Raw genomic sequence first — 9,941 nt, 5'->3', positions numbered from 1 at the left:
ACGAGGAACTTGGAAGAATGCATTTGGTGAGGGTCGTTGCGGAGGTGGTGTATTCACGGCCTCCACCCCCTTCTCTGTGGAAAGGCACTGCGCGCACTCGGTTTCCCTCGCCGAGATAAGTCCTCTGGACTCCGCGACGCCCTTGCAGGACGATCTGCGCTACCGTATTCTGAGGATTATCAGACGCTCCGGAAAGTAAGACGCAAGCATCCCACAACCCAAAATAAAACTTGTACTGGGTGTCAATAAAGTTATGCAAATCTGGTCACTCGCTCGCACACGACAATGCAAGATTATATAATACGCGCAACCCCACAACGGCAATTTTTACTTTAATATTCTTAGACACAAAAAACACACAAGTGTGTCGTATAATCCAGAGAATACGGTATTTGTCGATTGCATATAACATTTATACGGTACTCGATCATGGAATTGGCCAAACATCCCCACGGATGACCCTCCTGAATATGGGGCTTGAGACTCGGTGAGGCTTTCCTGGATAAGTCAAATGGTTATCCGTCTTATTTTTACAGTGTTGTGTGTATATATATACACTATAGGCACGTCGGTGGTGAATACAAACGTTGACGAAACCGCCGCTGGTAGACAGACAGACACGCACACACACACACACGGGCACCCGTTGTCTTCCCGTTACCCCCGACGTCGTTCAAGAACGAGAAGAAGAAAAACCTCCTTGAATTATTCCCGACTCCCGTGTCAATTGCGCGGCTGGAACGCCTGCGGCCCCATCGCCACCTCCGTCTCCATTCCAATACTTTAAAAACACCCGCCCCCATTTGGAACGGTAATTCGTATTTTTTTGTGTTTTTAAATCATCATCATTAATATTACAGTGAATCTAAAACAACGAGGAATATACAGCCGCTCGCAAGGGGCACCTACGAATCCAGAATCCTCCTCTCGCTCTCCTCGACCACTCGGTAGTAGCAGTAGTAGTAGCAGACAGGTCTCCGGCACCTCGCGTCCGCAGAGACCACCATCCCCAAACAAAGCCTCTAATAAATCAGCAACAATCACTCCGTGTCTCCTTTGGTTACTGCACCCCCACCCCAACCCCCCTCGCCACCCGCGGCCACAATCTCCCCTTTACCAAACCACACAAATCCCCTCTCGACAACCCTCACGGGCGGCTGAGCTGCGTGTACACGGGTGTCGAGTCCCAGTGCTGGGGAGGGCTGTGTGACTGCGCGGGCGATGGGCTTGTCGCCTCCGGCACGGGCGGGTAGAGGGGCCTCTGAGCCGTCCCGTGCAGGTAGTGCGGGAACGCGGCGGGGTACAAACCCTGCCCGTAGAAGGAGGGAGGCGCCCCCGACAGGTGATGGTGGTGATGGTGGTGCTCGGCGTGCGCGGCCGATGCGGCCGCCACCGCGGCCACGAGGTCCGGCAGCTGGGAGCCCCTGGGAGGCTGGACGCCCTGCAGCTCGGCATAGGCCTGCTGCTGCTGCTGATGCTGCTGCTGGTGGTGGTGGTGCTGCTGCTGGTGGTGGTGGTGGTGCGGGTGGTGGCTTTGGAAGCCGAAGCCGACCTGTTGTTGCTGCTGCTGCTGTTGCTGCTGCTGCTGCTGCTGGGGTTGGTAGTGTGCCGAGTAGCGGATCGGACTCACGCTCTGCTGCTGCTGCTCCGTTTTCACGCCACCACCGCCGCCACCACCACCGCCACCCCTCGCCCTCTCCCTGCCATCTCGCTCGCGGTCTCCGCCGCTCACGGGGCTCTTGGCCGGAGCCCACGCGGCCACCTGCCCCAGCGAGGACGCTGCGGTGGCTGCTGCGGCGGCGGCGGCGGCGGAGGAGGAAGCGGAGGCGTTGGGACCACCGCCGACGGCGCCACCGAAGCCGCCCGCGGCGAACGCGGCGGCCGAGTTGGTGGCGATGACGGACGAGTGCCCGCTGGGGGGCAGGTACTGGTCGAACTCGTTGACGTCGAAGTTGCCCATGCCCGAGATGGCCTCGGCCGCGATGTCACCCATGCCGATGGTCTGGAAGTCGAGGCTCGGGTGCCGGGGCCCCTCGCCCGTCGCTGCGGCGCCCCCGGCGTGGCCTCGCTTGCCCTGGCCCTTGCCCGGGGGGCCGTGGTCGGCCGTCTTGGGCGTGTTCGGTGGCGTCGGGGGGCTCTGGGGTTGACCTGCGAGCGAGGGCATTTGTTGGGGTTCGTCATCGCCGTCACCGTCCTCGTCGTCCTCGTCGTCGTCTTTACCGCGGTCGTTATTTTCAAGGTCGTCGTCACCGCCACCGCCCATCATAATCATCCCTGCCGTCATCGTCACAATCACGATCATCAGCAGCAACGATATGATCAACGTTATCCATAAGAGGTTGCTTTGGATGAGATCGCATAGGTATAAATGTGTCGGGTGGTGGCGGGTTTAACGACACATTTATATGTACGCCATTTAGCCCAAACGAAACCCTCTCGTAGGTAATATTGGTCGCGAAAACCTACGTGTTAAAATGATCAACGTTGTCATTAAACATGCACATTGCAGAACAACGTGAACCGAATGAAAGGGCGTGGAGGTGTGGGACAAATGATGCAGAGGTGCTGGTAAGACTTGCATGTATGACATTGATGGAGAGGCAATCGTGCATGGAGTACGGACTTCCCAGTTGGCGTTGAGGTACACGCGTCGTTCTATACGCGCTACAGAATGGCCAGAATCGACGCTCGTAAGCCAAACGCACACATCATCATTCACGTAATTTATTATCGATGTTGAGCGAATTTAATGGCAATGAAGGAGAAGCAACTTTGGAATTGAGACTAACACGTGGCAAGAAGGCACTGATAGTGGTGGTAGGGAGACGTGTGTGCGGGTCAGGTGACCGAGAGAGTGGGCGATCGAGGAGAGGACCTGAAGTCAAATCTACATGGATGTTGAGACAGCTTTGGTGATCAGTAAAGGACCTGTCGACTGCGTAATAAAGTGGCGTTGATTAGTAGACTACAAGATCAGACCTTAGGAAGTCGGGCATTGACTGTGCAACAACTGTGGAATCTTATCAGAAGGAAGCGTGATGACGAGGTGTGGTGGCATCATCCATTATGACCCCTCGACCTTGACCCTGATTATGATTGAGTAGGCGTGCTGGCAACCTCTGGGGTCAGAGCGCTGAGCCAACACGACGGGAGAAGAGGAGTTTCAACTCGGGTGCCATCAGCCCCATGAATTAAACTGAATTCTCGTGTGTGCGGTTAGTTGATGGACTCGGCCCAGCCGCCAACGATAAACACGAATTATAATATCGAATTGTATGTACAGTAAAACCTTGGATTGCGAGCATAATTCGTTCCAGAAAGTGTTTTAAATCCAAAGCACTCGTATATCAAAGCACTCGTATATCAGTCGTGATCACGTGACGCTCGGCAGACAAAGCATATACGTACTACTCGTATTGCAAGACCTCGCTCGTTTATCAAATTAATATTTATTTAAAAATTTTGCTCGTCTTGCAAAACACTCGAAGACCAAGTTACTCGCAATCCAAGGTTTTACTGTATGTTGAAATTCTTTCCCACCGTACGTAGTCGACCGTGCATATCGGAGGTGCGGCGAAAGGATAATAAACGAACACAAAAAGCAGTTTTAAAGAAATGAGTTTTCAATCTTCATTTTAAAGTGCATAGTTCCGGTGGCGTCTCGCCTAAAAGTCGGGTTCTAAAACGTGAAATGGATTTCGGAAGGAGTTCTGTTAAATCACCTTCTGCGGGCCGTTCCCGAATTCCAAGTTGCCTTGTTCATCTCGTGACTTGACGTCGGTATCACCAATGGAATTAAAGTGGTTTATTTTAATGAAAATGTTTCATATTTTTTAATTATTATCATCATCATCGGCAGCAGCAGCTAAGCGCAATCACATACACCCGCTGGTGGAGAGGATGTCCACGGAGGAGATGGAGCGATCAATTCATCTCGTGTGACGGAGAAAGGTGGATTGATGCACCACGGGATCTTGAGTGCCGCCAGCGGCATTGGAATGCCTTCATCCAGCAGTGGATTGATCATGGCCGAACGATGATGATACCTTTGTTCGTATTCCCATTAATTCAGTTTTATTACAACTGTACTACCAGTCTCATGCCAACAGACCAAGTGTCCACGCGCAACTCTCGCAGAGCAATACCCCGTGGTAGCAAACGTCCCGCTGAAGGTGATTTCACAGAACTGCTTCTGACATCGCCTGGAGTGTGTTCGTCGCACAGCTGTCAAAGCGAACATTTGTTTAGCTTCCAGAGCCAGAGTTTACGTGCGATTAAGTGAAAATTAAATTCAACATTAGGTTTTCGCGCTATCGTTGTGCGCGTCTGGGCTGAAATCATTACCTCGCGGGTTTAGTTTATGTGTGTACGTTGAACTTATTTCGCACCGTACGTAGCCAACTGTGCTAAACGGAGATGTGGCTACGGTGTGGTGGGGCAGAGATTTTCACCCAGCAGTGGATGATTCAAGGCTGACGACGACGACGACGACTTACTGGAACATCGGTAAACAAACGGGCTTCGCCATCTCGTCGGATCCCTCCAGTCTAAATCACAAGACTCCTTGGCCTCCCAGATGAATGCGCCCGGGTGTGCGTATCGCCGCGCACCTGCCACGTGTCCGTGATGGGGGCCGTGCACGTCGAGAAGGGCCGCGTCTCCCGGGCCAGACAGATGCACGTAGGCGCCCCCCAGGGCACGCGCTTGCAGCTGCGGGGGACCCGGCTCGGCGCTGTTCGTGTCGGCACCGTCACCCTTGCCCTGCTGCTTCCGCCTCCGCGGCTGGTACTTGTAGTCGGGGTGGTCCTTCTTATGCTGCATGCGCAGGCGTTCCGCCTCCTCCACGAACGGCCGCTTCTCGCCCTCGTTCAGGAGCCTGCACGGCGGACAGGAGGAGAGGCTTGCAGCGGCCGCAGTCTGGGCGAGGGGCACTGTTTATTCGCGGGCACCTACCGATTAAAAGGTCGCGGGGCACGGCGCGCTCGTGTCCGCGCGTGTGTGGGGAGCGGTAGGTCAATCCCGCGTTTGATTCCCGCTCACGGGCGACACCGGTGACGATTATCTGAACCCGTCCTGGGCCTCCCCTGGGTCGACTCAGCCTCAAATGAGTACCTGGCCCCAGTGTGTAAACATTACCACTGGGGAGACAAAGGCGGCCGGGGGTGGTGTTGGCCACCCACTCCCTCGTGTGTCGTTCCGACCGTCATAGGTGCTCGCTCAAAGCACTTGCCCCAACAGTCTGTAAGCCTATACGGGGGGTCTTTGTCTTTGTGTGCGGTGGTTAGCGCTACGCTGCGCTTACAACTCGGCCACCCCAGTTTGATTCCCGCTCACGGCCAACACCAGTGACGATACTCTGAACCGGTCCTGGGCCTTCCTTAGGTCGACTCAGCCCCAAATTAGTACTTAGTGCGGTGTGTGAAAATCGCCACAAGGGAGACAAAGGCGGCCGAGAGTGGTATTGACCACCTCCCTCCCTCTCGTGTGCCGCGTGCAGGCCTTCAAAGGTGCTCGCTAACAGCACTTGCCCCAAGTCTGTCGAAGTCGATACGGGGGATCTTTGTCTTTGTGCGGCGCAACCTCACATTAGTACCTGGTGCGGTGTGTGAAAATCGCCACTAGGGAGACAAAGGCGGCCGGGCGTGGTATTGGCCACCCCACCCCTATCGTGTGCCGTTCCGACCTTCACAGATGCTACTCGCTCACAGCACTTGCCCCAACAGTCTGCTAAAGGCTGGACGGGGATCTTTGGCGTGGCTTGTACAAGCACACACACACACGTGTCAACTGCACGGTTCCGAGTGCGATATTCAGCTTTATCAGTCATTGTTCTGCTCCGAAGAAGGCACATTGCCCGAAACGTTAGCCTAGTCTATATATATATTTGCGGCTGGCACGAGGCAGTGCTCACGACGAACGCGGGAGATTCTCGATTTACGGGAGGTTAAACAACAAAAAAAAAACACCACAAGGGCCCGGCTGTCTTGAAGTGTTGAGAGTGCCAGACGCGTGAGCCCCACACGTTGCTGTGTAACTCTCGTCACCTGTACACTCACAAGCTGTGCACGGCGTCCACGGAAACAACTACGCGCGTACCACCTCGACTAGGCCGTGCTGGCAGCGACGTTACCGGACGCGCAGGCTGGCAATGCAGACGCAGTGCGCTTGGGATTGTTGTTGAGCGTTAAAAAAAAACAGAAACGCCTATCCGCGCTCGCATGAAAAAAAAAGTGCCCTTACAACAGAAAACATATCCTGTATATAATGGGGTTGACGGTTTCGGGCAACGTCGCTTTATTTTTATTTATTTTTCTCCAGGGCAAAGAGTAAGACACTCCGCGATTTAAAGTGCGATCTAGAGCTATACACAAGTCAGCCAGCAAACCGTTGTTACGCTTCTGTTGTAAGGCAACGTCAGGCGCGGCGTTTGCGCACGTAGAGAGAGGTGAGTTTCGCTGTAAGGAGGTCCCTCGAGCCGGGGGCTGCAAGCCCGCCAGTCAATCATTGTGAATGCAAGAGGTGGGCAGTCATCTAAACCATACACACGCGCTGTCAGAATGTATCGGCCTAACAATCCAGGATTTGTTACGATTATTACGATTATGCTACCATTTCCCTTCGTACGGTGTTGTGCCCTGCGACATAATGCAGCGGAGCGAGGGTAGCAGGAGTCAAAATAAACTTGCCGGCAGAGGCAAGGCAGGGCATTCACTACGAGAACCGCGGCAGAGAGAGAGAGGGATGTTGAATTAATTGTTTACGGTATTCCGATTTTTTACTGGTTCATTTCGTTTTTTTTAGATCGTCGCGGAGTGTAACAATGCCAATTTTTATTGTAACCATAAAAACATCCACCGACCGACGAAGTTAATCAAATCAGGTTGGCAGTTGGCACATTTATTCGGTTTATTGGCAAAACCGAATTGTTAAAAAGCAGGCAAATGTTTTTTTTCCCCACGTGACAACCTGCTTTGATTGGATGTGTTGGGTGGAGCAGGGTTGATTGTAATTAAACGTTTCACTAATTGACATTATACCTACACGAGTAGCAAACCCGGCAGAAACCAACCGTGACTCAGAAACGTAACGAGTACACATCAGAAAAAGAGAAATACATTGGCAGATATCAACGAAAATAAATCGATGGAGCATTAAACACAGGGGTGCAGCTGTGTATCGCGAAATGTTCTTAAATAGCAAAAAACCCGTCAAATATCTCGCACGTGCTCATAAAAACCGAATTTTTAAAATTCCATATTTACAGGCTTATATAGCCTGGTATTTAAGGCCAATTCATTAAAGTGTTGAATCGTTATTTTAGGGGGGGGGGGAAATAATAGTAGATCATACATTGCTCTATAATTACCATTCTTACTTTCTTGTCAAACCGGCGATTGGATTATTTGTTGACAGGCATGTTTGGATAAAGTGCTTTAGTAAATAAAATGTTATTTATTGATGCGCGTATTGAGACCGGTGCGATACATCTGGAGGGTTTTAATAAAGAAAATTGTGTTCCCTAAAATATATCCCTGAAATGTTAGTTGGGGGGGGTGGGGGTCTCCATTGGAAACGAATCACCCGTGTCCAATTAGACAAAGTTCCATTAATACCAAGCTGGGAAATAATTGTGTTTCATCCCCTTACCTCTACTGTTTGTCTTAAAAAGTCAACCGATAACATCCTTAACACGGCAACGCAAAAGTCACAAAGCCAGCAACCACCAACTCCATGGGATAACCTAAACCCCTCCACGTTCCAATTCACATCCTTACGCGTTCAAGTCACAAAACGTGTGGACTCTTTAGCGGTCACGTATGCAATGGCGGAGCCAGGATTTTCAGGTCGGGCGGCAACCCCTCCAGCAATGAAAAATGAGAGAGGAGTTGTTAGTAAGTAAGGAGTTGTTGGTAAGTAAGGAGTTGTTAGTAAGTAAGGAGTTGTTAGTAAGTAAAGAGTTGTTAGTAAGTAAGGAGTTGTTAGTAAGTAAGGAGTTGTTAGTAAGTAAGGAGTTGTTAGTAAGGACTTGTCTCTTGCTTTTTATTCGACACGTGTGCGGCGATGGCGCAGCCATCGATCGAGCGTCGAATTCGAACCGCGTGGTGTGATCGGCATCGCGCTCGCTGAAGGTGAATGCCTTCAGGGAAGTCGTGGACTGTATACGCAACTGCGCACAATTCTGTGAGTCACTTATAACTGCTTTGCCGTTACTTATTGCCAAGTATGGACTCAGACTATTGTCCTATCATCTCAGAGTCCCTGGCACGTAATAATATGCTACTCAGTGACAGTGGGGGGGTCGCAAAATGCCGATTTATTACTAATAAATCCCAATGATCCGATCGAAATTAAGGATTTCAGCAACCGCGAATTGTTAAAGGTAACACAGTACAATTTCCCCCAAGCAAATACACCGTATTCATTGCGACGGTGTGATTAAACATAACACCGTAGCAATGAATGCAGCGTTTTCACAGAGTCGTGCTCAAACTCCCGTCACCCGGCATCTGCAGAAGCATCAGCAGCAAGCGCAGGGCCCACAACCACCATCACCACCAACACACACACACACACACCTGTCAACCCCGTTATCAGTGCCCTACCTTATTACAGGCCAATTCAGACCGTATTGGTCACCCAGTGCCCCTTATAAATCTCAACGTTCATCCTACAAAGTCCCATCACAAGGGAGAAACGCAAACAAATAGAAAAAGAAAACCAATACTCCCGTATTGAAACGGCCCACGAACACTCAATTTGCCCGTACAAGAATACGGAGCAAAACCTCGTGGATCGTCACGAGGTATCCCCCCACATCGCGTCGCGTCCCGCCGCCTTGCCTCGCACCTCCACAGCTTGCCCAGCGTCTTGCTGAGCTCGGCGTTGTGAAGCTGCGGGTATTGGTCGGACAGCTTCCTGCGAGCAGCCTGTGCCCAGACCATGAACGCGTTCATGGGCCTCTTCACGTGGGGCTTCTCGCCCGGCTTGCATCCCCCCGGCCCCACCGCTCCGCGCACGGGCACGGGCAACAGCGACCAGTCGTAGCCGTCCAGCACTTGACTCACGGCCGCCTGGATGCTCTCCGAGAAGGGGTCGTCCGCGCCTACTCCCCTCGACGGCTCCGAGCCCGAGGAGCTGCAGCCGCCTGAGCCTCCTCCTCCTCCGCCGAGCCGGGCTCCGCCGTGCTCGGCGGAGCCCGGCTCGGGGTCGCTGTGGCCCGGCGAGCCGAGTCCCGACCCGGCGTCCGAGGAGCAGTGCGGGCTCGGAGTGCGCGACATCTCGTGATTGGTATCCGACATGCTGACTGGCCGATGATGAATCGATGACCCCGATTGCGACGACGACGACGATGATTGTTAATTGTATCACGTTCGGTGCGGTTTGTTTTATACTAGCAATTAATTTGCTTGCGGGACTTTGGTATAATAATATGTAGTTGCAATTTCAAAGCGGTATTAATTACACTTATAAATTTACCTTTGCCTCGTAATATAATTTATGTGGTATAAAAAAGTGTCTTCTTCTCCTCGATAGCATTACCGACGGCGAGCTGTCATCGCCCGTCGTACCTGTTTTGTTATTGTCGCTGTTAACGTCGCTCTTTAATCCTTAAAATCTTAACCTCGAATAACGGGGTCTAAGGGATTTGCAAACTCGCAGCAGATCCACGTGACTCGCATGCCTCCCTCTGCCCTCCCTCCACGTGTTGTGACTGCGCGACCAACGGGACGCCCGCCAATATTTATACCGCCGCCCACTGGGCGTGGTCGTGACCCCTCCCCCCCCCTCAAGCAGCCAATCGAGGAGCCGGACCGCTGCCACTTCGCCAAAGTTTCGCCCAATGACGAGAGAGTCTCAATTGGCCGATGTCTAAGAACAGGCGGAGCCAACTCCCCCCCCCCCCTCCACGTGTTTGACAAATCCCAACCTCACCACAGAGC

General features: G+C 52.4%; 1 protein-coding gene across 1 annotated transcript; it reads right to left on the bottom strand.

Annotated features, from left to right (window-relative positions):
- Positions 1–319: 319 nt before the first annotated feature.
- Positions 320–9,739, bottom strand: LOC116951502 (uncharacterized). Its single transcript, XM_032970178.2, has 3 exons — positions 8,848–9,739; positions 4,611–4,876; positions 320–2,148 (listed from the first exon to the last, which is right to left on the bottom strand). The coding sequence occupies exons 1-3, from the start codon at positions 9,297–9,299 to the stop codon at positions 1,148–1,150; spliced, it is 1,719 nt and encodes a 572-aa protein (XP_032826069.1). The 5' UTR covers positions 9,300–9,739; the 3' UTR covers positions 320–1,147.
- Positions 9,740–9,941: the final 202 nt, after the last annotated feature.

Source organism: Petromyzon marinus, chromosome 43, assembly GCF_048934315.1.
Source record: "Petromyzon marinus isolate PM22_M1 ecotype Great Lakes invasive population chromosome 43, UKy_Petmar_22M1.pri1.0, whole genome shotgun sequence".
Lineage (NCBI taxonomy): Eukaryota > Metazoa > Chordata > Hyperoartia > Petromyzontiformes > Petromyzontidae > Petromyzon > Petromyzon marinus.
The sequence above is the reverse complement of the archived record's forward strand: the minus strand, read 5'-3'. Positions and strand labels throughout refer to the sequence as shown.